Here is a 22,813-nt window from a genome sequence, read left to right on the forward strand (position 1 = left end):
CTTCCAGCCGGGCTGAGGGCCCCGCGGGTGAGAGCGGAAGTGGTAAGACTGACGTGTCTTGGGCTGCTCTCCCGATCGCCAGGAGGGCCCCCGGCCCGGGGAGAGGCAGGCTGAGCCTTGAGCGGTCGGCAGAGCTGGGCCGGGCCTGCCGCTTCACAAAGCTCCTGAGCGAGCACTTCACTGAGCGGAGTGCGGGGTCTCACGTGGTGTGACCGCAGTCGCTACGATCAGGCACAGCGGCGGCCAACCCCATGGAGGTCTGTCCCCAGGTCCTCAGCAGGCCGCCGCTAGCGCGCAGCTCTGGGGCAGACCCCAGCGGGAGCCCAAGGGCAGCTACGGGGCCGCTGAGGCTTCTGGCGCCGCCTCGGCCAGCCCTTCCCGCGCGGTGAGGACCCCGGGACTGCGGCGGGAAGGTGCTGGAGGTGCGAGGCCGCGTGGCGTTGTCATGGCAACGGGCTGGGGCGCGCAGGGAAGGGGAGAGGAGGGGGAGGGGGAGCCGGGAGCAGGTGGGCTGCGGGAAGCGGGGGAAGCCCGGGTTGAGGACAAGAGAGCAGAGGTGCAGCGGTCTTTGAGATAGAAGCATGGTGTGGTGTAGGGGATCCGGAGATGGCTTTCTGAGAGAAGGTCGGATGCGCCAATGGGAGGAATTGCAATCATTGAGCTCTTGACTTGGGGCGTCATGAGTTGATTGCTGGTTTCCATAACCTCAGCACTCTCCCAAACAGGTTCCACTGCCTTAAGGATGACAGTCCTAGGGCCCCCTAGAAGTTGGAGCTGCCAGTGGTTGCCACTCCTGATGCTGCTGCTGAGCACAAGCCATGAGCTGGGGGTGGCAGGTGTGACACATTACAAAGCCGGCGACCCTGTCATTCTGTATGTCAACAAAGTGGGACCCTACCATAATCCTCAGGAGACTTACCACTACTATCAGCTTCCAGTCTGCTGCCCCGAGAAGATACGGCACAAAAGCCTTAGCCTGGGTGAAGTGCTGGATGGTGACAGAATGGCCGAGTCTTTGTACGAGATTCGCTTTCGGGAGAATGTGGAAAAGAGAATTCTGTGCCACATGCAGCTCAGTTCTGCACAGGTCAGTCTCTCTGCATTGGCTAGAACTTAGCCCTCCCTCCCAGGGACTAATAACAGTGCATCCCATTTATGGTTTTCAAAGCATCTTTATGGAAAGATCTGACTTGATTTTAACTACAGCCCCATGTGACAGGCAGGGCAGGTGGTATTATTTGCATTCAGTTGATGAAGAAACATACTTTGCGCAGAGGTGACTTTTTCAAGACTACATGGACAGGGAATTGCAGAGCTGATATTAGAGCCCCGGGCTCCTGACTCAAGCTTCTCTCTGGTAGTAAGCTCCCAACTACCACTGCTATACAGTTATTTCCGTCCATACTCACCTTTCAGCCCTTCCATAATTGGCTCCTTTACACTCTACTTAAACGTCCCTGTCGTGCTTTTTTCTTTCTTTTTGTTAATCCTCACTCGGTATTTTTTTCCATTGCTTTTCAGAAAGGAGGGAAGGAAGGAGAGAGAAACATTGATGTAAGAGAGACACACCAACTGTTTGCCATCTTCACAAGCCCTGATGGGGGGCGGGGAGTGAACCACAACCCAGGAATGTGCCCTGAACCGGGAATCGAACCCTTTGGTGACTGGGGTGATGCTTTAACCATTTAGCAACACCAGCCAGGGCTGTCATACTATTTTCTTTAGCAAATCTTATATTTGGACACTTTTCCTTAATCTACTCTAGACCTTCTTACACCTTGCCTCTCTCGTTTTTCTAGGCCTTAACCCTGTCAAGTCATACTTGCTTTTGGAGAATCACAACATTATAGGGTCTAACCCAGTGGATCAAGACAGGGGGCAATTTTGTCTCCCAAGGGACATTTGGCACTGCCTGGAGATATTTTTGATTGTCATTATCGAGGGATGATACTCTAGTGAGAAGAAGCCAGGGATGATGTATCTTACATCATCCAACAACAAAGAATTATTCAACCCCAAATGTCAACAGTGCCAAAGTTGAAAAACCCTTCTCTAACCCTGTGCTAGGGAGGCCTTGTCTGATTCCTGACTTGCTTTTTGTAGGTGGAACAGCTGCGCCAGGCCATCGAGGAATTGTACTATTTTGAATTTGTGGTGGACGACTTGCCACTCCGTGGCTTTGTGGGCTACATGGAGGAGAGTGGCTTCCTGCCTCACAGCCACAAGATAGGACTCTGGACCCATTTGGATTTTCACCTGGAATTCCATGGAGATCGAATTATATTTGCCAATGTCTCAGTGCGGGACGTCAAGCCCCACAGTTTAGATGGGTTACGACCTGATGAGTTCCTAGGCCTCACCCACACGTACAGTGTGCACTGGTCTGAGACTTCAGTGGAGCGCCGGAGTGACAGGCGCCGTGGTGATGATGGTGGTTTCTTCCCCCGAACACTGGAAATCCATTGGTTATCCATCATCAATTCCATGGTGCTTGTGTTTTTACTGGTGGGTTTTGTGGCTGTCATTCTCATGCGTGTGCTTCGGAATGACCTGGCTCGTTACAACTTGGATGAGGAGACAACCTCCGCAGGTTCTGGTGATGACTTTGACCAAGGTGACAATGGCTGGAAAATCATCCATACAGATGTCTTCCGTTTCCCTCCATACCGTGGTCTCCTCTGCGCTGTGCTGGGTGTGGGTGCCCAGTTCCTGGCCCTTGGCACTGGTGAGGTGATAAAAATTAACCAGGGATATTTCTAAAGGATTAAATCCAAGTAGGTGGTTTGTTCAGAAAGAATCTGCAGATCTGTCTAAGGTGAGGGGCAGACTAAGGGTGGGATGGCTCTAGCAAGGATGTGTATGTTCTAATTGTGGGTTTTCTGGACGACAGAACTGGGAGATAGTGTTTTGCTGGAGGCCTTTGGTCTGGGAGAAGGGGGCTGATTCCTCTGAAATTGCCAGAAGAGGGATAGGTGAGCCCTAACATGGATTTTCCACTACCATCCTGCAGGCATTATTGTCATGGCGCTGCTCGGCATGTTCAATGTGCACCATCATGGGGCCATTAACTCAGCAGCCATCTTGTTGTATGCCTTGACCTGCTGCATCTCTGGCTATGTGTCCAGCCACTTCTACCGGCAGATTGGAGGCGAGCGTTGGGTGTGGAACATCATTCTTACCACCAGTCTCTTCTCTGGTGAGAATTGCCCTTTCCCTGTTGGGCCAACTTAGGAACTTAGAATACATCATGGAACCTGGGATAGAGTCAGAGGCTCCAAGGGAATGAAAATAGGAAGACAAAAAAACACACAAAACAATAAGAAAACCATTCAAAAGACAAGAATGCATTTATTTTGCATGGTTAAAAATATGAAGCCCTTAAAATGTCCTAGGCAGTGTGGTAAGTACTCAACATGCTTTCATCTCATTTAATCCTCACAATAACTCTATGAAGTAGTTAATATTGCCCCCATTTTTTATTTCAGACAGATTAAGTAGCTTGTCTGAGATTACACTCCTAAAAAGTAGTGAACCAGCCCTAGCCGGGTTGGCTTCGTGGATAAAACGTTGGGCTGTGGACTCAAGGATCCCAGGTTGGATTCGGTCAGGGGCACATGTCTCAGCTGCAGGCTCAATCCCGGCCCTGGTTGAGGCACATGCGGGAGGCAGCCGATCGATGTTTCTGTCTCTTCCTCTCCCTTCCACTCTCTCTAAAAAAAAAAAAAAATCAATGGAAGTATATCTCTGGTGAGGATTAATGAAAAAAAAGTAGTGAACCAGCCCTAGTCGATTTGGCTCAGTGGGTAGCGCGTCAATCTGTGGACTGAAGGGTCCTGGATTCGATTCTGGTCAAGGACACATGCCTGGGTTGCAGCTCAATCCCATAGGGGGCATGTAGGAGGCAGCCAATCAATAATTCTCTCTCATCACCGATTTTTCTATCTTTCTCCCTTTCTCTTCCTCTCTGAAATCAATAAATATATATATATTTTTAAAAAGTAGTGAACCAGGTTTCAGACCCAAGCATTCCAACTCTAGAGCCTGTAATCTCAACTATTACTGTGAGATAACACCTTGAATTTATTTTTTGATACTCGCATTTTTTTTAGTTTTATTTTATTATTTTTTTTTTGTTAATCCTCACTTAAGGATATTTTTTCATTGATTTTTCAGAGTGGAGGGGGAGAGGTAGAGAGAAACATCAATGTGAGAGACACACATTGATTGGTTGCCTCCCACATGGGGATCGAGGCTGTAACTGAGGTACATGCCCTTGACCAGAATCAAACCCAGGACCCTTCAGTCCATGGGCCGACACTCTATCCACTGAGCCAAACTGGCTAGGGTTTAATTTTCTTATTTTTGAGGTGGGCTACTGCACTCTAGCCTTCAAGCTGGAGTATCCTTTCAAAGGCAGTAGTAATTTGCATTCTAAAACTTTCATGTTCCCAATGCTAAAGGTCTGATTTATATTCCATCACATTTATGGTTGAACCAGGGCTTTCTGAAGGAAAGGAATGTTTCATATTGGGAATCATTGATGCCACAGCAGGACAGGCCCTTGGGGGGGCAGGTGGACTTGTGGCACTCTTAGGTCATTATGTAAAGCTGCCTTGATCCTTAATGATAATGGATGGGAGAGAAGGGGTGTTGGTAAGATAAGGAACAAGGAATGGAACAGGAAAGGGTGGCATCTGCCTGGGAGCAGTCTGAGTGGGTGCCTCAGGGATATAGCTCCTAATGCTGACCCTCTCTCTGGGGGCCCATCCTTGCAGTGCCTTTCTTCCTGACCTGGAGTGTGGTGAACTCAGTACATTGGGCCAATGGTTCGACCCAGGCTTTGCCAGCCACCACCATCCTGCTGCTTCTGACGGTTTGGCTGCTGGTGGGCTTTCCCCTCACTGTCATTGGCGGCATCTTCGGGAAGAACAATGCTAACCCCTTTGATGCACCTTGTCGCACCAAGAACATCGCCCGGGAAATCCCGCCTCAGCCCTGGTACAAGTCTACTCTCATCCACATGACTGTTGGAGGCTTCCTGCCTTTCAGGTATCCTCCCTTTATCCTATGGCCATCACTTTTAGGTTTCTGACCCCAACTTTTCCTTTCCCCACTCACCCTATGCCCTAACCCAATGTCAGTGATAATCTCTGGTTCAGCTGTACCATTAAGAGATCACTAAAGGGTTCCTCCTTTCTCCAAGCAGGTCTGAGTTTGAATCAGTACAAATATGAGGTGTCTCACTTGTAAAGCTCTCTAGAGAAATTGCTCCTTTCACCATCTTCCTGATTTCTGACTTTAGTGTTTGCAAATGCTATGTGAGTTAAAGCCCATTTGATTACTCATTCGATTTGTTGAGTACCTCTTAGTGGTGGGCAGATAATACAATGGAAAATAAAACAGTCAAGATCCCTGCTCTCAACCTATCAAAAATGTTCTTAAAATGAAAGCAGCTAATCATACGTAAAAGAACCCCCAACAAACCATGAACTCCAGGGCAAAGTAGATTGGACCCACTTGCCACAAGTGACCCAGTAACATGGAGGGGTGATGGCTAGCTTTTGGCCTGGCCACTGTGCTGCCAGTGCACAGCCCTTTAATGCAGTGTCTTGTCTCTTCTCTTCACAGTGCCATCTCTGTGGAGCTGTACTACATCTTTGCCACAGTATGGGGTCGGGAGCAGTACACTTTGTATGGCATCCTCTTCTTTGTCTTTGCCATCCTGCTGAGTGTGGGGGCTTGCATCTCCATTGCGCTCACCTACTTCCAGTTGTCAGGGGAGGATTACCGCTGGTGGTGGCGATCTGTACTGAGCGTTGGCTCCACTGGGCTCTTCATCTTCCTCTACTCAGTCTTCTACTATGCCAGGCGCTCCAACATGTCGGGGCCGGTACAGACAGTGGAATTCTTTGGCTACTCCTTACTCACTGGTTACATCTTCTTCCTCATGCTGGGCACCATCTCCTTTTTTTCTTCCCTAAAGTTCATCCGTTATATCTATGTTAACCTCAAAATGGACTAGTTTTGGGTGGCAAAACTGCTCTTCTCTCCCTTTCTTCACGTTTCGTTTATTTCTTACCAACATCTCTCCTGATTGACTGAATTGTGTGATGGCATTGTTGCCTTTCCCTTTGCCCTTCCCCCGGGAAGTTCCGGAAATTATAAATCTCTATTATATAAGAAGTATATATTTGAACTTTTTAAGTTGCCTTTCATTTTGGTCCTGATTTTTCTTTTTACAATTATCAAAATAAAATTTATTAAGAAAAAGGATCCTGTAGTTGGAGGGTTTGGTCTGGATATAGGAACTCGAGCCCTGGCTTTACAGGCCGCGTCCCTTAGGAAGCCGGGTTGGCCCCGGAATTCACGAAATTCCGTGTTCCACGGAGCTTGGGAACTCTCGGCAGGAGGAACCTACGTCGGCTGGGCGCAGTTTCCGCGGCTCAGCCGCGCTTACCCCAACGGAAGTGGAGGAGCCTGAGCTCCCGTGGGAAGCAAGTTGAATCACCCTGGCGACGGGAGGGTCGCGGAGCAACGCCCTTTCCGCCGGAAGTGGGTTTCAGAGCCTCCACGTGCAGACCCTCCCACCTCCCGGCCAAGTAACGGCCGCTCGGCAGCTGCCATGGAGCCCGCGGGCCTGGAACAGATCCTGCGGGAGCTGTTGCTGCCGGACACCGAGCGCATCCGCCGGGTACAGGGCGGGCGGAGCCAGACCGGGGCGAGTGGGAGGTTGCGGGGAAAACCCGACTCTGACCCCCAGCCTCCTCCAGGCCACCGAGCAGCTTCAGACCGCCCTTCGGGACCCCGCCGCACTGCCCGCGCTCTGCCACCTGCTGGCCTCGGCGGCCGATCCCCAGGTGAGGCCCCTCCGCTTCCCGCCGAGCTCCCCACTGTGCCCACTGGTCAGGGCCCTGCCCCTGCCCAGACCCTCACGTGCCTGCTTCCTCGTCCCAGATCCGCCAGTTCGCAGCCGTGCTGACCCGCAGACGACTCAACACCCGCTGGCGAAGGCTGGCGGCGGAGCATCGGGAGAGGTGGGCGGGGCGCGGCGGGGCGGGGCGGGGCCGGGCGGGACGGGGTGGGCGGGCAGAGGACCAAACACCTGCCGGCCTCTGTGTTCCAGCCTCAAGTCCCTGGTCCTGACGACCCTCCAGACTGAGACAGAGTAAGTTCCCCCACCCACGCACCTCCTCCCGGGTCCTGACTGGCCCCAGGCTGATACCCACTCCGGGTTTCTGCCCTCTCTTTCACCTCCAGGCTGGGAGTTGGGGGGCAGGGACTTCAGTTTTAGTCCAAGGGTAGAGCAAGGATTCTACAGGTGTGTTGAAGACGGAAGTTCTTGAGAATGTGCCGTGATGTTCTGCCGAAGAATGGAACTGAAATTCAGTATGAATGAGGTCAAGCTCACCAGATTATATCCCCACCATGCTGTTGTTTCGCCCTGAGCCTCTGTCTTATGTGTCCCAACCTGGAAGTTTCTCTCTTGGCCACCCCATGGAGGCAGGGCCAGCATGTGCAGGGGAGGGTATTGGAGGGTGATTGGGGTTGGGGAATCTCTCCTGTTCACAGGCACAATGTGAGCCTTAGCCTGGCCCAGCTGTCAGCCACTATTTTTCGGAAGGAAGGCCTGCAGGCCTGGCCTCAGCTCATGCAGCTTCTTCAGCACAGTACCCACAGTCCCCACGTCCCTGAGAGAGAGGTACTGTCACATGGCTGGCAGGAGGGAGGGGCCAAGAGGCTGGATAGACCACATAAGTTTTTCCCTCTCATCCCCCACTCCTGGACAGATGGGGCTTATGCTGCTAAGTGTAGTGGTGACCTCCCGGCCTGAGGCCTTCCGACGCCACTACCGGGAGCTTCTTCGGCTTGTGAAGGAGACCCTTGGTGAGGCGGGCTCTCCTGGGCTTCTCTTCTACTCTCTGCGCACTCTGACCGCCATGGCCCCTTATCTCGGCCCTGATGACGTGGTGAGATGTGGGCCCTCGCCTTCCCTGGCCCCCTATCGTCAAGCCTTTATGTCCTTACCCTTGCAGGACACAGAGCTACTTTAGATTCTTCCTCTGCCTTTTGTCCTTCCTAACACTTGAGAGGGGAGACTGGGTGGCTGTACCTGGGCTGCTCCTGTGTCCAGATTTCAAGGAAGCTGCCAGCTTCTGGGGCCTAAGACTAGGCTGCATTATGTTTTCTGTGACTCAACTCATCCTTTGTCCTCCAGCTTCTAGCACGGATGTTAGTGCCAAAGCTCATCACGGCCGTGCAGACTCTGATCCCTGTAGACGAGGTGAGGACATTTGGGAGGACCTCTGTTGGAAGGGAAGAGGAGCACCCAGCCTGGTCCACTGAATAACAGTATGATAACCCTATGACTTGTCTGTGTGGCAGGCAAAGGCCTGTGAGGCCTTGGAGGCCCTGGATGAATTGCTGGAGTCAGAGATGCCTATCATCACCCCCCACCTCTCTGAGATCTTCACATTCTGCCTTGGGGTGAGCTTGGGGTGGGCATGGCCCCTGCTGCTTGTTCTGGATTTTTTTTTTTTTTTTTTTCTGGTCTGTTTCTGATTCACCTTAGTCTCTGGACAGGTTGCTGGGAACATGGCTCTGGGTGATGCAGTACGTGTACGTATTCTCTGCAGCCTCACTTTTTTGGTCAAAGTCAAGAGCAAGGTGAGTGCCCTCTGACACACACAATGCCACCTCCATCCCTCATCTCACTCTTGGTTTTTTATTTACCATCTTGGAGTATCTAAAGTACCATAGCTAAGATGCTTAAGTCTTGGCCTGTCCTCATCCTGGCTCCTGGCTGGGAGATTTGGAATCTCCTGCTAGACCCCTTTCTGGCCTAGAAGGCTAGAATTTGTAATGTGAGTCCATCTGGAGAGCAGATTCTCAGGGACACCTTTCCACCCTCCCTTTCAAGGCCTTACTGAAGAATCGTCTCCTGCCCTCCTTGCTGCACACCCTTTTCCCCATTATGGCTGCCGAGCCCCCCTTGGGCGAGCTGGATCCTGAGGACTGGGATGCAGAGGAGGAAGAACTGGAGGTTGGGGTGGTGGGAGAGACACCCAAGCACTTTGCTGTACAGGTGGGATATGAGACAAAGGTGGGGGAGGGGGGGCAAGGTGATAGGTGGCTGTGGGAGGTTGGGGGGCAGAGATGGAGTCCAGAAAAGTTTCCCTGTCATTTTTTAGGTTGTGGACATGTTGGCACTACATTTGCCCCCTGAGAAGCTCTTTACCCCGCTGGTAAGTGTGCTTCATTCTTTTGGTGCCCCAGTGCCCCTACCCCCAGGAGTGCCTAGTCCCCCAAGGTGGAGGACATTAGGCCCTTATGGGTGTGGAGGGCCTGTTGCCACAAGAATGGGCAGGCTTGTGCTGGGGTTTCCCGAGAATGTCCTGTGCTCCCCTAGATGCCCATGCTGGAAGAGGCCTTGCGGAGTGAGAACCCATACCAGCGCAAGGCTGGGCTCCTGGTACTGGCTGTGCTGTCTGATGGAGCTAGCGACCACATCAGGCAGAGGTGTTTATTTCCGTCTTACAGTGAGGGTAGACCATGGGAAGGAGGACCACATGGCCCATGGTAGTCTGGGTCTATGCTTGTCATTCGTGCCTGATTATCAGTAATGCTTACCCTCTAATCTCAGAAGTATTCTGATTTGAAAAATAAATTGCTGTCCCAGCTACAGGGACCAGGGGGTGGTACGTACCATCCAATGATGGAAAAAGCCTTGGTTTTCCCAGGGGAAACAGGAGAACAGCTCAGCCTATGTCTCAGAATATGTTCTCTTGTCCTGCCTCATCCAGACTGCTGCCTCCACTACTGCAGATTGTGTGCAAGGGCCTGGAGGACCCGTCGCAAGTTGTGCGTAATGCTGCGCTGTTTGCCCTGGGCCAGTTCTCAGAGAACCTACAGGTCAGCGGGGCTGCATGTGGGTAGCCACCCGTCCCGGGGACCAGCCTCATGTGTTCTGCCGTTGGCACTTAGGTATAGGTACGTTCCCTGTGGTTGAGCTGACTCAGGACTCGCTCTCTCCCACAGCCTCAAATCAGCAGCTATTCACGGGAGGTGATGCCACTGCTCCTTGCCTACCTGAAGTCGGTGCCTCCTGGGCATACACACCATCTAGCCAGGGCCTGCTATGCCCTTGAGAATTTCGTGGAGAACCTAGGTAGTGATGGCAGTCGGGGGTTCGAGGTAGGGGACAAAGCTATAGCTTTGGCTGAAGTAGGGCAGGATACACCACTCTTAGAACTGCTGCCTGTGGCGGGGGAAGGGTGTAGCAGAGCTACAAGGAGTGTCAGCCTAGAACCAGTTGGACGCCCGGAAGGGGAGACCTGGTTTGGTTGTGAGAGGGGTGGCCTTTCCCACAGGGCCGAAAGTACAGCCCTACCTCCCGGAGCTTATGGAATGTATGCTGCAGCCTCTGAGGAACCCCAGCAGCCCCCGGGCCAAGGAGCTGGCTGTGAGCATCCTGGGGGCCATTGGTGAGGAGAAGGAGGCAGGAAAGAGGGCGCGGGGTTCACCCAGAAAGCCTGTAGCAGTTGGTCCCGGCACCCCCCACATCCCACACCTGATTCTGTCCTTCAGCCACGGCTGCCCAGGCCTCCCTGCTGCCCTACTTCCCCACCGTCATGGAGCACCTGCGGGACTTCCTGATGATAGGCCATGAGGACTTTCAGCCTTTGCGGATCCAGAGCCTGGGTAAGGAAGGGGCTCCCAGGCAGGGTTCCCGGTGCCAGGGAAGGGCTGGTGCTCACCTGGTGTTCACAGAGGTCTCCCCAGGGCAGCCCGGGTGTCTTCCTGCTCGTTGAAGAAGGCATTCCCGTTGTATCTAAGAGTAGGTGGGATTTCTGAATTACCTCCAACTGCCACCTTTGGTCCCAGGCCTTGGCCCTGCATTCCTCTGACCAGCTCCACATCCCAGTGCTAACCAAGTCTTTGCCCCCACAGAGACACTGGGGGTGCTGGCACGAGCAGTCGGGGAGCCCATGAGGCCCCTGGCTGAGGAATGCTGCCAGCTGGGGCTGGGCCTATGTGACCAGGTAGACGACCCTGACTTGCGGCGCTGCACGTGAGTGAGCCCTCATTTGTCCCCACTCCAGACCTCAGTCCTCTGGTTCTGGACCATAGGTTTCCCCTGGCTCCCCCATCCTGTCTGGCTGTAGTAGGCAGGACTGTACAGCTTCCACCTGCCTCCACCAGGTACAGCCTGTTTGCAGCTTTATCGGGGCTGATGGGTGAGGACCTGGCACCCTACCTGCCACAAATCACCACACTCATGCTGTTGTCACTGCGTTCCACTGAGGGCATTGTGGTGAGCGGAATGGGAGGGCTAGGCGGTTGGGGAAGGCTGGCCGGAGGGTGAGATTTATCTCCTTAAACCAGCTGAGGCAAAATCCCTGCTGTGCCTCTTCTGTCCAGCCTCAGTACGACAGCAGCAGCTCCTTTCTTCTGTTTGATGATGAGAGTGATGGAGAGGAAGAGGAGGAACTCATGGATGAGGACGAGGAAGAGGAGGATGACTCAGAGATCTCAGGGTGCGGAGGGGTGCCATTGTAGGAATGGTTAGAGGAATCCTAGCTTTGGACAAGGGGCCAGTGCCAGACCTGCTCCTGCTGGTGCCTGATCACTGCTGACTCCCCACCTTACTCTAGGTACAGTGTGGAAAATGCCTTTTTTGATGAGAAGGAAGACACCTGTGCTGCCCTGGGGGAGATCTCTGTGAACACCAGGTGAGTATCGGCCCTTCCCTGGCCCTGGGTACCCTGCCTGGGAGCCTCTTCCCCATGGCCATGTGTCTGTTCACAGTGTGGCCTTCCTTCCCTACATGGAGAGTGTCTTGGAAGAAGTATTGAAACTTCTGGAGGTGAGTGGACAGTGGGTGAAGTGGGTGGGGACTGAGAGTTAGGGGCCCTGTGTTCCCCTGCACAGAGCAGGCACATTCCACTCCTCATCCTGCAGTGCCCTCACCCGAATGTGCGAAAGGCAGCCCATGAGGCTCTGGGACAGTTCTGCTGTGCGGTGCACAAGACCTCTCAAAGCTGCTTCCCAGAACCCAATACTGCTGGTGAGAAGGGTGCCGGGGCCAGGCTGTGGCCTGTGGAACCAGAGGTTGGGGGTAGAGGGCAGGGCCTGACCAGGACTTCAGCCAATCATATCCTCAGCTCTGCAGGTCATCCTGGCCCAGGTGGTACCGTCCTACATGCAGGCAGTATACAGGGAGCGGGAGCGCCAAGTGGTGATGGCTGTGCTGGAGGCCCTGACTGGGGTGCTGCGCAGCTGTGGGAGCCTCACATTGCAGCCCCCCGGGCGCCTTGCTGAGCTCTGCAACATGCTCAAGGCTGTGCTGCAGAGGAAGGTGAGCAAGGCAGGGGGGGCTGCAGGATGAAGAGGTGGCCCAGCCCCAGGTGGGGATGGTCAGAGACTGCAAGTCAAGCTCCCTATGCCCTCACCCAATGGAGAGGGGAAGGGGCAAGAAAGCTCAGGCTGAGCTGAGCTACCTCGTCCTACAGACAGCCTGTCAGGACACTGAGGAGGAGGAGGAGGACGAGGACCAGGTGAGAGCTATGGATGCAAACTGTGAGACCAGGTAATTTGTCTGGTAGTCTCCACAGGGCAGGGTGGACAGTGCACTTGGACTTGGCCTAGGGGAGCCAGGGCTACTAAAAGATTGGTAATGGTTCTGAATGATACAACCCTGCTCCCACTCAGGCAGTGGGGGTTCAAGGAAGGCTTCCTGGAGTGGGGGATTCAGGGTGGGCTTGGATTGATAGGTGAGAGTAGGAGGGCCAAGAAAAAAAGCTGGGCTACAAACAAGCCCAGCCTGGGAGGGGCCAGTCCTTTCACAGGGACCACCTTCAGCAGTGGAGGAGCATGGTGGGAGGTGCCACAGTCTCAGAGCTGGCCCTGGTGCTCTGGCCCCACAGGCTGAATACGATGCCATGTTGCTAGAGTACGCTGGTGAAGCCATTCCTGCCCTGGCAGCTGCAGCAGGGGGAGACACTTTTGCCCCCTTCTTCGCTGGGTTCTTGCCATTATTACTCTGCAAGACAGTGAGTGCTCAAACCCCATTCTGCCCAACGCCCCCATTCTGTCTCAGTCCCAGGCTGATTTGCACTCCTCCCATCAGAAACAGGGCTGCACAGTGGCAGAGAAGTCCTTTGCAGTGGGGACGCTGGCGGAGTCAATTCAGGGCCTGGGTGCTGCCTCAGCCCAGTTTGTGTCCCGCCTGCTCCCCGTGCTGCTGAACGCCACCCGGGAGACAGACCCCGAAGTGCGGAGCAATGCCATCTTTGGACTGGGCGTGTTGGCTGAGCATGGGGGCCGTCCTGCCCAAGAGTATCCTCAGCTTCCAAAAGTGGCTGGGGTGGGATTGGGGGAGTGTCCCTGGGCTTGGGGATGAGAGTGCCTTTTCCTTGACCTCGGATCAGATACTTCTCCAAGCTGGTGGGGCTCCTGTTGCCCCTTCTGGCAAGGGAGCGCCATAATCGTGTCCATGATAACATTTGTGGGGCACTGGCCCGTCTACTGATGGCCAGTCCCACAAGGAAACCAGAGCCCCAGGTGAGGGGTAGGGGCATTGGGCAGTGGTAGGAAGCTGAGGAGGGGCAGGGCAAGAGACCAGAGCCATCTGTCTGTCCAGGTGCTGGCTGCTCTGCTGCACGCTCTGCCACTGAAGGAGGACTTGGAGGAGTGGGCCACCATAGGACACCTCTTCAGCTTCCTGCACCAGAGCAGCCCTGAGCAGGTAACCCCAGTGCTGGAGCGTCAGGGGTCTTAATGCTCCCTTCTCAGTGACAGGCAGAGTTGGCCTCAGCTGTAGGTGATGCAGAGTGGTGGTTTAAGCTGCCCTTTGACACTCCATTTTCTGCTTTCTCGTTGATCTGCAAGGATTGATAGCCAGGCCTGTCATGGAGAGGAAGTGCTTCCTCTCTCCATATAGCATTTTTCCTCACGGAGCCTCCATCCTCTGGTCTGATCCAGAAGTCACAACTTGACTAGGCTGGTTTCCTAGAACAGGGCTCTTTCAGGCTGTGCTTCATGGAGCTTGGGTACCAGTCTGGGCCACTCACCATCCAGTCCAGTTCTGTTGAGTTTTGCCTGCACCAAGTAGCTAGGTTTGGACTGATGTCCTAGTGTTCCTGTGTCTTTCCCCTTTATAAATTGTGTTGGTAGAGCTCCTGGGTGTTTGGGCTTTTGATAATGAGGCCATGATTTCAATCATCTTTAATCACAATTCCCTAATCCTCCCTACTCCCCACCCCTAAAATTATCATCATAGTGTTTCATGGGTCCTTCTCATGTTTTACAGTTATCTTGGATTCTTGTGAATTAGTGTCAGGCTCCAGCAGCCCTGGTGGGAGAAAGACTGTCTCTCCTTGGCCCCTAACACCCACCCCAGTCCTGGGGCTCAGGGTGCTGCTGCCCAAGTTGGCCCTTCTTTTTCCACAGGTTGTGGATGTGGCTCCTGAGCTCCTGCGCATCGGCAGCCTTATCCAGGCTGACGACAAGATCCCACCAGGTGAGGGTGGCCTTCATGGGCAGGACAGGGAGGGCAAGGAGCAGCAAGGCTCAGAGGGTCTGGGGCATCTAGGGGTTGGGGGCCAGTCCTCCCTGGATCTCTCTCTTCACCCCACCCAGACACCAAGGCCGCACTGCTGCTGCTCCTGACATTCTTGGCCGAACAGCACACCGACAGCTTCCATACAGCACTGGGCTCACTGCCTGGGGACAAGGCTCAGGAGCTCCAGGCCATATTGGGCCTCATCTAGACTGTGGGCTGCAGCTGGGCCAGAGAGAAGAGCCTGCCTGGGCCCCAAGACTACCTCTCAGCCCAGTTTCACCTCATGCCTTACCAGATCCGGGGGCCCCAGCCCTGCTTACTGTATGCCTTATGGAGCTGTTCCTGGGGCTGGATCTGCTATGCTGTGGGACAATACAAATTGACCTGCGACAACATGTTGTAATAAAGGCAGTTCATTTTCTGCTTAAACAGTAGCTCTGCTCTGAGAGCAGGAAGAACAAAGGTGACTTCCACAAAGGAGACAGGCAGAGTCTAGTAGTAAGTAAGGCAAGACAGGGTTTAACGTAGCTGGTTTCTTGGCAGCTTCTAAACTGGTTCTAACCACATTGGAATCGGGGCCCCGGCTGGATCAGGAGGCGCCCATATGGCTTCTCTTGTTCCATGCGAAAGATCTGCTGGGCTGCGAGCACTGTCAAGGCAGAAAGAGGGAGCTGGTCAGGGGGAGTCCCTACAGTGGCCTCTAGCCAATGTGTCTCCCACACACACATGCCCACACTCACCCAGGAGCAGGTAGAAGACCCGGGCAGCCATCCTGCGAGGGCTAAGAGGTGACACTAGGCTGCTGAAATCTGGCTTCCTGTTGGCCTGCAGCTCCTGTGCCACTGCCCTGTAGGGGTCAAGAACTGTTAGCTAAGGCCCCCACCAGGCCCACCCAGTCGAGGCAAGCCCTCCCTGGTACCCACCTGTACACAGCCTCAAGTGAGAGCAGCTCTGCCTCCGGAGGCAGCTCCAAAGGCATCTCCATGGGCACCTCAGGGAGTTCGGGCACCACAGGCAATACAGGGGGCTCTGGTTGCTCCGCCTCAGCCCAGGCCCTAGGAGAACACGGGGAGTCAGGTGGAGCAGGGAAGTAGCAGCTGTGATTGATGGTGGCCAGGGGCATGCCCATCAGGCCTAGCTGCTTACCACCGCTCCTCTGGGGGGATGAGGCTGATGTGAGACTTCTCCTCCTCAGCTGCTTCTATGGAGAGCTCTGTTGGGGGAGGGAAGGTCCTGATTCAGTCTGCCCGGATCTGAGCAGCTGGGGCCCTGGGGCCACCTGATTGAACTGGATGTCAGAGCTGTGCAGTGACTTGTTACACGCACCCAGAAGGGAGAACTGAAACCCAACCTATGCTTTCTGTGTTAAATACTCCCTCTGACAAAAACTGTCAGCAGTTGGGATGGATACCAGTTTCCTGGAACAGTGGTTAGGGTGGTGGTCTTCACTGCCCCTTCAGGTGCTTACCTGAAGAAAGCATAAGGGGCCCACTGGGCTCTTGGGCCTCCCTCAGGACCTGGGGGCAAAAGAAAGAATTAAGACCCCAAGCATCACAGAAGCACTTGGGGCAGAAGTGAAACAGTCCCCACCCTGAAACGGCCTTGGCTCTGGGACAGGCCTCCGAGCCTGATGCCATTGGCTCACTTGGGCAGAAGGCAGACTGCTGGAGCTTAAGCAAAGCAGGTCCTTCAGGAAGGAGTGAGGGCGCAGTTACCTCGATATCACTCAGGGTTTCCGTTTTTCTCCTTTCCTCCTCAGCTGCTGCCTCCCTCTCAGCAGCCTCCTCTTCAGGCTCCAGGGGCATTCGTCTGAGTGCTTTTGGGGGTAGCTGGGCACAGCGGGTCCAGAAAGCCAGCAGTTCTGGGGGTAGCCAGCCAGCTGGGTGGGGACAAGGTGGCAGCAGGGACAGGGTTTGAGGCATGAGGAACACCAAGAATGAGGATCCCACATGCCAACTCCCATCACTCTTACAGTAGGTTGGGGTTTGAAACAGCTCTGCGGGGCTTCTGATGATCCTCTCAGGGGGCTGCACCATCGGCTGCATGATAGGGAAGGTCAGAGCCCAGTTAAGAGTGAGTCACTCCACACTGCCCCTCTCTACTTCTGCAATGCCTTGTGCCAGTGCTTCTGGCCTTCCAACTTCCAGGCTCATGCTGTGCTCATTGCTAAAAGTCGGATTTTTAACTGGTGCCGACAGATATGCTGGGCAGACTCACTAAAGGAGTATGGGAGTTATGTGCAGACCCCAATGCATGCACTTAAGGGGATGTTCCCGATGCCTCCCCAGGAGTTTACAAGGCCCAGCATGTACCTACCCCAGGCCCTCCCTGTCTCCATCCCCTGCAGAGTCTGGGCTGCACTCACACACTCCCAGCAATGGGCTCTGGTTTGCAGTTGTTTCTGGAAATTCTCCCTGGAGATCTGAGTCTCCTTGTCCCAGAACAATAACTGGCGGCGGCGACTGCGGCGACGGCGAGCAGGTGGGGCGGCTGGGGGCCTCCTCTGCAGAGGGGGAGGGAGGAGGGGGCAAAGCTACCAATTACTCCTTTTTCTGACGTCCTGGTGGGACTGCAAACAGGCCCCCGGGGTACCCTAGGAAAGGGCTTGGGTGGGCACTCCAGGAGCATGTGCAGCTCCTACCCTTCAGCTGGTTAAATTGTGGTATAGGCAGCGCCACCTTTTACTAATTTGCACAAAGGCTTTTTAAAAAATAAATGTTTATTGATTTCAGAGAGGGAGAGGAAGAGATAGATACATGAATGATGAGAGAGAATCATTGATAGGCTGCCTCCTACATACCCCCTACTGAGGATCAAGCCTGCAACCAGGGCATGTGCCCTTGACTAGAATTGAACCCGAGACCCTTCAGTCCCCAGGCTGACACACTATCCACTGAGCCAAACCAGCTAGGGTTGTACAAAGGCTTTTGTAGGCTAGCAGTAGCCTGGGGCTTGGGGAAGCTGATTATGGGTGAGCGGCTCTGGGTGAGGAGAGTGAAGAGAAGAAGGCTTAGAAGGGCTAGTACTCACCTCTGGGCTGAGTGGGGCTGGGAGATGCAGCTCCTGCGGGGGCGGGGGCGTCACCTCTGCAACAATATGCTAGGTCCTGGCTCTGCCCCATACCCTCTGCCCTCACAGCCACCCAGCAAGACGCTAGAGGGCCCTGCCTTTAGCAAGAGGAATACAGGGCCCCTGTCTGCAACAGCTGTGCAGGTGCCCCCAGGAAGGATCCAGGCATGATGGCTACTCACCAGCAAGCAGGGCCTCCGGCTCCCAGACTGCTGGCTTCACCTCCTCTGGGGCCAGGACCTGGCCTGGAAGTGGCTCTGCTGCCTCTTCCACCCTGACGGAAAAAGGCAAGAGCGATGAGAACACTCCCCCAGCACTGACCCCCTACTAGGCCCAGGGGTTCCTGTCCTTACTGTGGAAGAGCTAGAGGTGAAAGAGGGGGAACTATAGTTTCCACTTCTGGGGCTCGAGGTTCCTCCTTGGACACTGCAGAGAGAGAGGATCAGGGCTCAGAGCACAGAAGGGATGAGATAGGAGCACTGCCCAAGCCCAGACTGCCCATGCCCGGGGCCTGACTGTCCAGCACCAGGCACGTCCCACACTGATGGACAGGCCTGCCTTGTTCCTCCAACAAGATAGCTTCATCTTCCTCAGCAATGAGCAGGTCCAAGTCTCGACGGCTAACCTCTGGGAGGTCTCGTTCACCCTGTTGTGAGAGGAAGAACATGGAGAGGGAACTCAATTCCATTTCTGAAAAAAGAAAGTGGATGCAAGAGAGTGAGTCTGAGAAGCATGCCACAGGACAGGGTCGAGGCAGCCCAATGGGCACTCAAGTGCCAGGGGCAGGGAGAGGGGAAATGGAGACAGAGAAGGCAGGACTCTGGGCAGAGAGAAGTAGATGCAAGGAGGGCTGGGCTGAGAAGCAGGACTCAGGCTCTGTATGCCTGGGGACAACTCACATCGATCTGCAGCATGCGTATGGGCTCTGCTTCCTGGAGGGTGATGGCCTCCGGAGACAGCACAGTGACCGGGGTTCTGTCTGAAGGGGCAGGGAAGTCACACCAGCCTCTCTGCTTCTTTCCAAGTTCCCATACCCATGTGAGGCAAAAGCATGGACTCGGGAGTCAAGTCAACCTGAGTTCCAGTCAGGCCCAGGCTAGTCACCGGCCATCTGACCTTAGATACGTTACTTAACCACTATGGGCTTCACTTTTCTCATCTGTAAAATGGGGATAATAATTCTGATCTCGCCCCGGCCCGTTTGGCTCAGTGGATAGAGCGTTGGTCTGCGGGCTAAAGGGTCCCAGGTTCAGTTCTGGCCAAGGGCGCATGCCCAGGTTGCAGGCTCGATCCCTCCAAGTAGGGAACATGCGGGAGGCAGCCAATCGGTGATTCTCTCTCATCATCGATGTTTCTATCTCTCTCTCCCTTCCTCTCTGAAATCAATAAAAAATGTATATTTAAAGTAAAAAAAAAATTCTGATCTCATAGAACTGGCTCTTTTAAAAAAAATGTATTTATTGATTTCAGGGTGGAAGAAGCAGCAGAGCTACTTCCAGGCCAGGTCCTGGCCCCAGAGATAGAAACATCAATGATGAGAGAGAATCATCAATCCGCTACCTCCTGCACACCCCGCATTGGTGATCGAGCCTGCAACCCAGGCATGTGCCCTGACTGGGAATTGAACCATGACCTCCTGGTTCATAGGTCAATGGTCAACCATGAGCCACACTGGCTGGGCTTTAAAAAAAAAAAGTATTTTCAATCCTCACCCAAGGATACTTTTATTTTATTTTTATAGAGAGAGTGGGGGAGTGGGGGAGAGGAAGGCAAGGAGAGAGACAGAGAAACATCCATCGGCTTCCTCCTGTAAGTGCCCCAACCAGGGATAGAATCCACAACCTTTTGATGTATAGAACCATGCTCTAACCAACTGAGCCATCCGGCCAGGGCCAGGGCCAGGGCCAGGGCCTGGCTCTAAAGGGAAGCTCAAAGATGGTTATTTCTTTCTTTTTTTAAAAAATATTTTTATTGATTTCAGAAAGGAAGGGAATGGGAGAGAGAGATAGAAACATCAATGATGAGAGAGAATCATTGATTGGCTGCCTCCTGCATGCCCCACAATGGGGATCGAGACCGCAACCCAGGCACGTGCCCTTGGCCAGAATCGAACCTGGGACCCTTCAGTCCACAGGCTGACACTCTACTCACTGAGCCAAACCGGCCAGGGCTCAAAGATGGTTATTTCTTAAGCTGATAGAGCTTCTATGCCTCTCACCAGAAAGAAGTCCTTCTCTGCTCACCTGGCTTCCCAGGCTCTCTGGGGACTTCGGGAGGGGTCTCCTCAGGGACTCTCTCAGGGGTCACAGCCTCCAAAAGGTGTCGGATCTTTGGAGAGGGATCGGAGACAAATATAGGGCTCAGCTTCAACCCCGTTTTCCCACTTTCACAATCTCATTCACACATGGACAGTCATACCTTTTAATGCTGAATTCTTGTATTAGCACTCAGTGAACCCCCTCGCCATCTGGTCTCCTTTCCTCCCTTCCCGCCCACATGATCCCCGTCCCCCCACCAGTTACTTAGCCTTTGTCAATTCATCTGTGCTAGAAGCACTGCACCCTTATATCAAGTTGTGGGGGACAGAAGGGAAAAAAAGTGTTCTTGATCTTAAGGGGCAATGGTCCAGAGGGGAGACAAGTTTGTATATGACCCTAGCAAGGGCCAACACAAAGGATAAAACAAGGCCGAGTTCCAGAACAACATTTGGTTCTGGCTGGGAGTGGGATAGAAGCTTCATGGAAAAGGGTAGCACCCGAGTGAGGTCTATAAGAATATGTAGGATTTGACTAGTAGAGAACAGGGGTAACCATTATGGACTTAAGCAAGGAACTGAATGTGGCATCTTTGGGACCAGGGGCCAGACTGGCGTGTTGGGAGACAAAAATGCCCAGAGAATGTGCTGAAATGTCTGGGGATGGCTAGCTCTGGGCCAGGGCACAGAGCCCTAAATGCCAGTATTCTGTTTGCAGTGGGGAACCACTGAAGATGTCTTTAAAGGAAGATTGTCTAAGTTGCGGGGGGTGTTAGGAATAAATGGAGAAGGACACGGGTAGGGAAACCTAGTGCCGAGGAACAACGAAGGCCTGGATTAGGGCCTCGGCAGTGGGGACAGTGTGGAGATGAGTGAGGATAAGAGCTGCCTCTAGGTTGGTCTTGCGTAAGTGGAGCAGGCTTGTCTGGATTGGTCCACCATGACAGCCCCCGGCACTGACTCCTGTGGGGCAGAGCTGTGGCAGCTCCCTTCCCCCTAACCCCAGTGTCAGACTGGTCCAGGAACAGCACTCCCCTTCTGTACTGTCAACTCATCATTCTGAGGGTGTCCTGGGAGAATGGGCCCCACCTGAGGTATATCGAAGGGGCTGGGAAGTCTGGGATCCACAGACATCATCCCAAAAAAGGGGTCTGGAGCATCTTCCAGGGTTTCCATCATGGCCAGGCAGTTAGGAAGCAGCAGGCTGGGGCTGAGAGAGAATGTGGCTGTCAAGGACTGAGGCTGAGATGGGCGAAGGCCAGCAGTGAGGTTCCCCACCAAAGGCTGGGTGGTCTCAGTCCCAGGGGACACTCACAGTTCAGTCTCCACCATATCTATTCGGATCTGCAACTGGGCACGGTGCAGGCGCTCCAGGATGTGCTGGATGTCCTCTGTGGGCAGGGAGGGCAAGGTAGGGAGCCAGCCTAGGAGGCCACTCAGCTCTGCCCCGCTTTCGTGCAGCCTTCCCAGCCTTACCTACGAGGTACTGGCATTGCTGCGAGTAGACCCGGATCACCCCGATCTGGAGCTGGGCTGAGAGATAGAGGGAGAAGCGGGGGCGCGGCAGGCCGGGCTGCGAGGGTTGCACTTGTACCAGCACATAACTGAGGATTTCCTCACTGGGGAAACAACTGCCCTGGTCACCGCTGTGCCTGCCCTAAGAACCGGCCCACCACCTTGCCCACCCCTAACCGACACCAGTACCAGGTCACCCCTCCCTTCTCTGGGCCTTACCAGGTCTTCACCACATTCACCTTCAGGTATTCACGCTTTACCAACCGGCTGCCACGCGTTGCTGCCAACCTGGGCAGAGTGGGAGTGGGGATGGAGGGGGCTGTCAGGTGGGGATCCCAGGGCGCCCCTCCCAGCTGCCCCCCCCCGCCCCCGCCCAGCCGCCTTTACCAGATAGTGGAGAAGCAGCCCGTGTGGCGCTGAAGCACATTGGGATAGTAGAACATCGTGCCTCCGGGGTCTCACCCTCTCGTCCTCACCGCTCCTCCGTTTGGCTCTCGATCCGGATTCTTTAGGGCACAGTATTTCCCAGCACCGTCGGAGAGAAATAAGGATTTGGACAGGTGGGGCAGCAGATGGACCCCGAATGCCAAGTAAAGGACCCGATAAGCACGTGATGGATGAACGATTAAGGGGACAGGTACCGGGAAACGCAGACGAGGTACACAGGGATGCTCCCTTCGTCGGCCCTGCAGGGTTCGCACGCCACACGGGCCTGAACTTACTGGAGCAGGTCGGGGATGCAGAGCTCCTGGGAAACGGCTGCCCTCGGCGGAGACGCGGGGCTCTGGGGCCTTTGCTCTCAGCTCGGGCAGCGACAACCTCAACCGGGTCGCCCTCCCGCCGGCCTCGGTCGCGCCGCAGCAGCACGCGCTCGGATGCTCCGCCCACCTCGGACCCGCAGAGGGTGGTCCCAGCGCAGCCAATGGGCCAATGGGAACAGGGGTCGGCGCGGCTGCGCTCCTTCCAGGGCGCCAAGCTGCCTGCTGGGGTCCAGGCGACAGCCCTCCCCCCGGGCAGAAACGAACCAATTGGCAGAACCTGCGAGCTGCCCGACCATTGTGAGGTGACCTGACCAATGGGCTCTCGTTCTCTTCTCTAGTAACAAGGGTTCCCCGGTGCTTCCCGGCCGACCAATGAGAGGAGAGCAAATCCCAGCCTCGCCTGCAGCCAGCCTGGTAACAGGGCATTTCAACCACAAAGGACCTGCCTGGGGTGACGGCCGTGGCCGCGTGCCGAGGCTGACCTGCGTTAGACCTTGCCCCCTCCCCCCAAACCCCACCAGGCAGCAATCGATTGGTCCATCTTTGTGCCAATCGCGAGCTGGCAGGTAGAAACGGTGTGAGGTGACCTGGGAGTCACCACAGGTTGATGGGGGGAAAACTCAGATCTCACAGGAAGTAATGAGAGGACTTGCT

At 54.5% G+C, this 22,813-nt stretch overlaps 3 protein-coding genes across 11 annotated transcripts; 2 read left to right on the forward strand and 1 right to left on the reverse strand.

The window, feature by feature from the left end:
* The first annotated feature begins 6 nt into the window (after positions 1 to 6).
* Positions 7 to 6,275, forward strand: TM9SF1 (transmembrane 9 superfamily member 1). Of its 3 annotated transcripts, none has more exons than XM_006102246.3 (6): positions 7 to 385; positions 726 to 1,087; positions 2,104 to 2,725; positions 3,011 to 3,196; positions 4,776 to 5,049; positions 5,629 to 6,275. In XM_006102246.3, exons 2-6 carry the CDS (start codon positions 743 to 745, stop codon positions 6,020 to 6,022), a joined length of 1,821 nt encoding a protein of 606 aa, XP_006102308.1. In that variant the 5' UTR covers positions 7 to 385; positions 726 to 742; the 3' UTR covers positions 6,023 to 6,275. The 3 variants fall into 3 exon arrangements, with proteins under 3 accessions (XP_006102308.1, XP_023599446.1, XP_006102307.1); XM_023743678.1 differs by having other exon boundaries at positions 118 to 257; positions 5,629 to 6,273; XM_006102245.2 differs by having other exon boundaries at positions 268 to 422; positions 5,629 to 6,273.
* On the forward strand, positions 6,101 to 14,989 carry IPO4 (importin 4). 7 transcript variants are annotated; one of them, XM_006102244.2, is made up of 30 exons: positions 6,101 to 6,691; positions 6,771 to 6,857; positions 6,955 to 7,034; positions 7,124 to 7,165; positions 7,570 to 7,699; positions 7,788 to 7,967; positions 8,216 to 8,281; positions 8,383 to 8,484; positions 8,581 to 8,664; positions 8,918 to 9,082; positions 9,189 to 9,242; positions 9,407 to 9,516; positions 9,801 to 9,909; positions 10,036 to 10,165; positions 10,368 to 10,481; positions 10,585 to 10,698; positions 10,948 to 11,068; positions 11,200 to 11,311; positions 11,419 to 11,534; positions 11,652 to 11,729; positions 11,806 to 11,863; positions 11,959 to 12,064; positions 12,162 to 12,355; positions 12,510 to 12,554; positions 12,924 to 13,049; positions 13,127 to 13,335; positions 13,428 to 13,560; positions 13,640 to 13,744; positions 14,449 to 14,518; positions 14,638 to 14,989. In XM_006102244.2, the coding sequence occupies exons 1-30, from the start codon at positions 6,623 to 6,625 to the stop codon at positions 14,766 to 14,768; spliced, it is 3,240 nt and encodes a 1,079-aa protein (XP_006102306.1). In that variant the 5' UTR covers positions 6,101 to 6,622; the 3' UTR covers positions 14,769 to 14,989. The 7 variants fall into 7 exon arrangements, 5 of the variants coding, with proteins under 5 accessions (XP_006102306.1, XP_023599443.1, XP_023599444.1 ...); XR_002826150.1 differs by having other exon boundaries at positions 6,430 to 6,691; positions 14,412 to 14,518; XM_023743675.1 differs by lacking the exon at positions 12,924 to 13,049 and having other exon boundaries at positions 6,430 to 6,691.
* Positions 14,958 to 22,155, reverse strand: REC8 (REC8 meiotic recombination protein). Its single transcript, XM_023743680.1, has 19 exons — positions 21,786 to 22,155; positions 21,618 to 21,686; positions 21,360 to 21,502; positions 21,199 to 21,274; positions 20,973 to 21,093; positions 19,873 to 19,957; positions 18,529 to 18,608; positions 18,146 to 18,275; positions 17,983 to 18,055; positions 17,812 to 17,903; positions 17,591 to 17,646; positions 16,926 to 17,063; positions 16,533 to 16,599; positions 16,276 to 16,439; positions 16,029 to 16,077; positions 15,707 to 15,773; positions 15,484 to 15,615; positions 15,301 to 15,407; positions 14,958 to 15,209 (listed from the first exon to the last, which is right to left on the reverse strand). The coding sequence occupies exons 1-19, from the start codon at positions 21,839 to 21,841 to the stop codon at positions 15,118 to 15,120; spliced, it is 1,797 nt and encodes a 598-aa protein (XP_023599448.1). The 5' UTR covers positions 21,842 to 22,155; the 3' UTR covers positions 14,958 to 15,117.
* Positions 22,156 to 22,813: the final 658 nt, after the last annotated feature.

Source organism: Myotis lucifugus, unplaced genomic scaffold (genome assembly GCF_000147115.1).
Source record: "Myotis lucifugus unplaced genomic scaffold, Myoluc2.0 scaffold_406, whole genome shotgun sequence".
NCBI classification, from domain to species: Eukaryota; Metazoa; Chordata; class Mammalia; order Chiroptera; family Vespertilionidae; genus Myotis; species Myotis lucifugus.

What these genes read in the sequence shown, in the direction of transcription:
- TM9SF1 (XM_006102246.3), top strand. Translation starts at nt 743, where the DNA reads ATGACAGTCCTAGGGCCCCCTAGAAGTTGGAGCTGCCAGTGGTTGCCA. An exon ending in GTTCCTGGCCCTTGGCACTG is followed by an intron (nt 2,726 to 3,010) that starts GTGAGGTGATAA and finishes ACCATCCTGCAG; the next exon opens with GCATTATTGTCATGGCGCTG. An exon ending in GGAGGCTTCCTGCCTTTCAG is followed by an intron (nt 5,050 to 5,628) that starts GTATCCTCCCTT and finishes TTCTCTTCACAG; the next exon opens with TGCCATCTCTGTGGAGCTGT.
- IPO4 (XM_006102244.2), top strand. Translation starts at nt 6,623, where the DNA reads ATGGAGCCCGCGGGCCTGGAACAGATCCTGCGGGAGCTGTTGCTGCCG. An exon ending in AGCGACCACATCAGGCAGAG is followed by an intron (nt 9,517 to 9,800) that starts GTGTTTATTTCC and finishes TGCCTCATCCAG; the next exon opens with ACTGCTGCCTCCACTACTGC. An exon ending in AAGTATTGAAACTTCTGGAG is followed by an intron (nt 11,864 to 11,958) that starts GTGAGTGGACAG and finishes CTCATCCTGCAG; the next exon opens with TGCCCTCACCCGAATGTGCG.
- REC8 (XM_023743680.1), bottom strand. Translation starts at nt 21,841, where the DNA reads ATGTTCTACTATCCCAATGTGCTTCAGCGCCACACGGGCTGCTTCTCC. An exon ending in TACGCATGCTGCAGATCGAT is followed by an intron (nt 18,276 to 18,528) that starts GTGAGTTGTCCC and finishes CTCTCACAACAG; the next exon opens with GGTGAACGAGACCTCCCAGA. An exon ending in GAGCCCATTGCTGGGAGTGT is followed by an intron (nt 16,600 to 16,925) that starts GTGAGTGCAGCC and finishes CCTATCATGCAG; the next exon opens with CCGATGGTGCAGCCCCCTGA.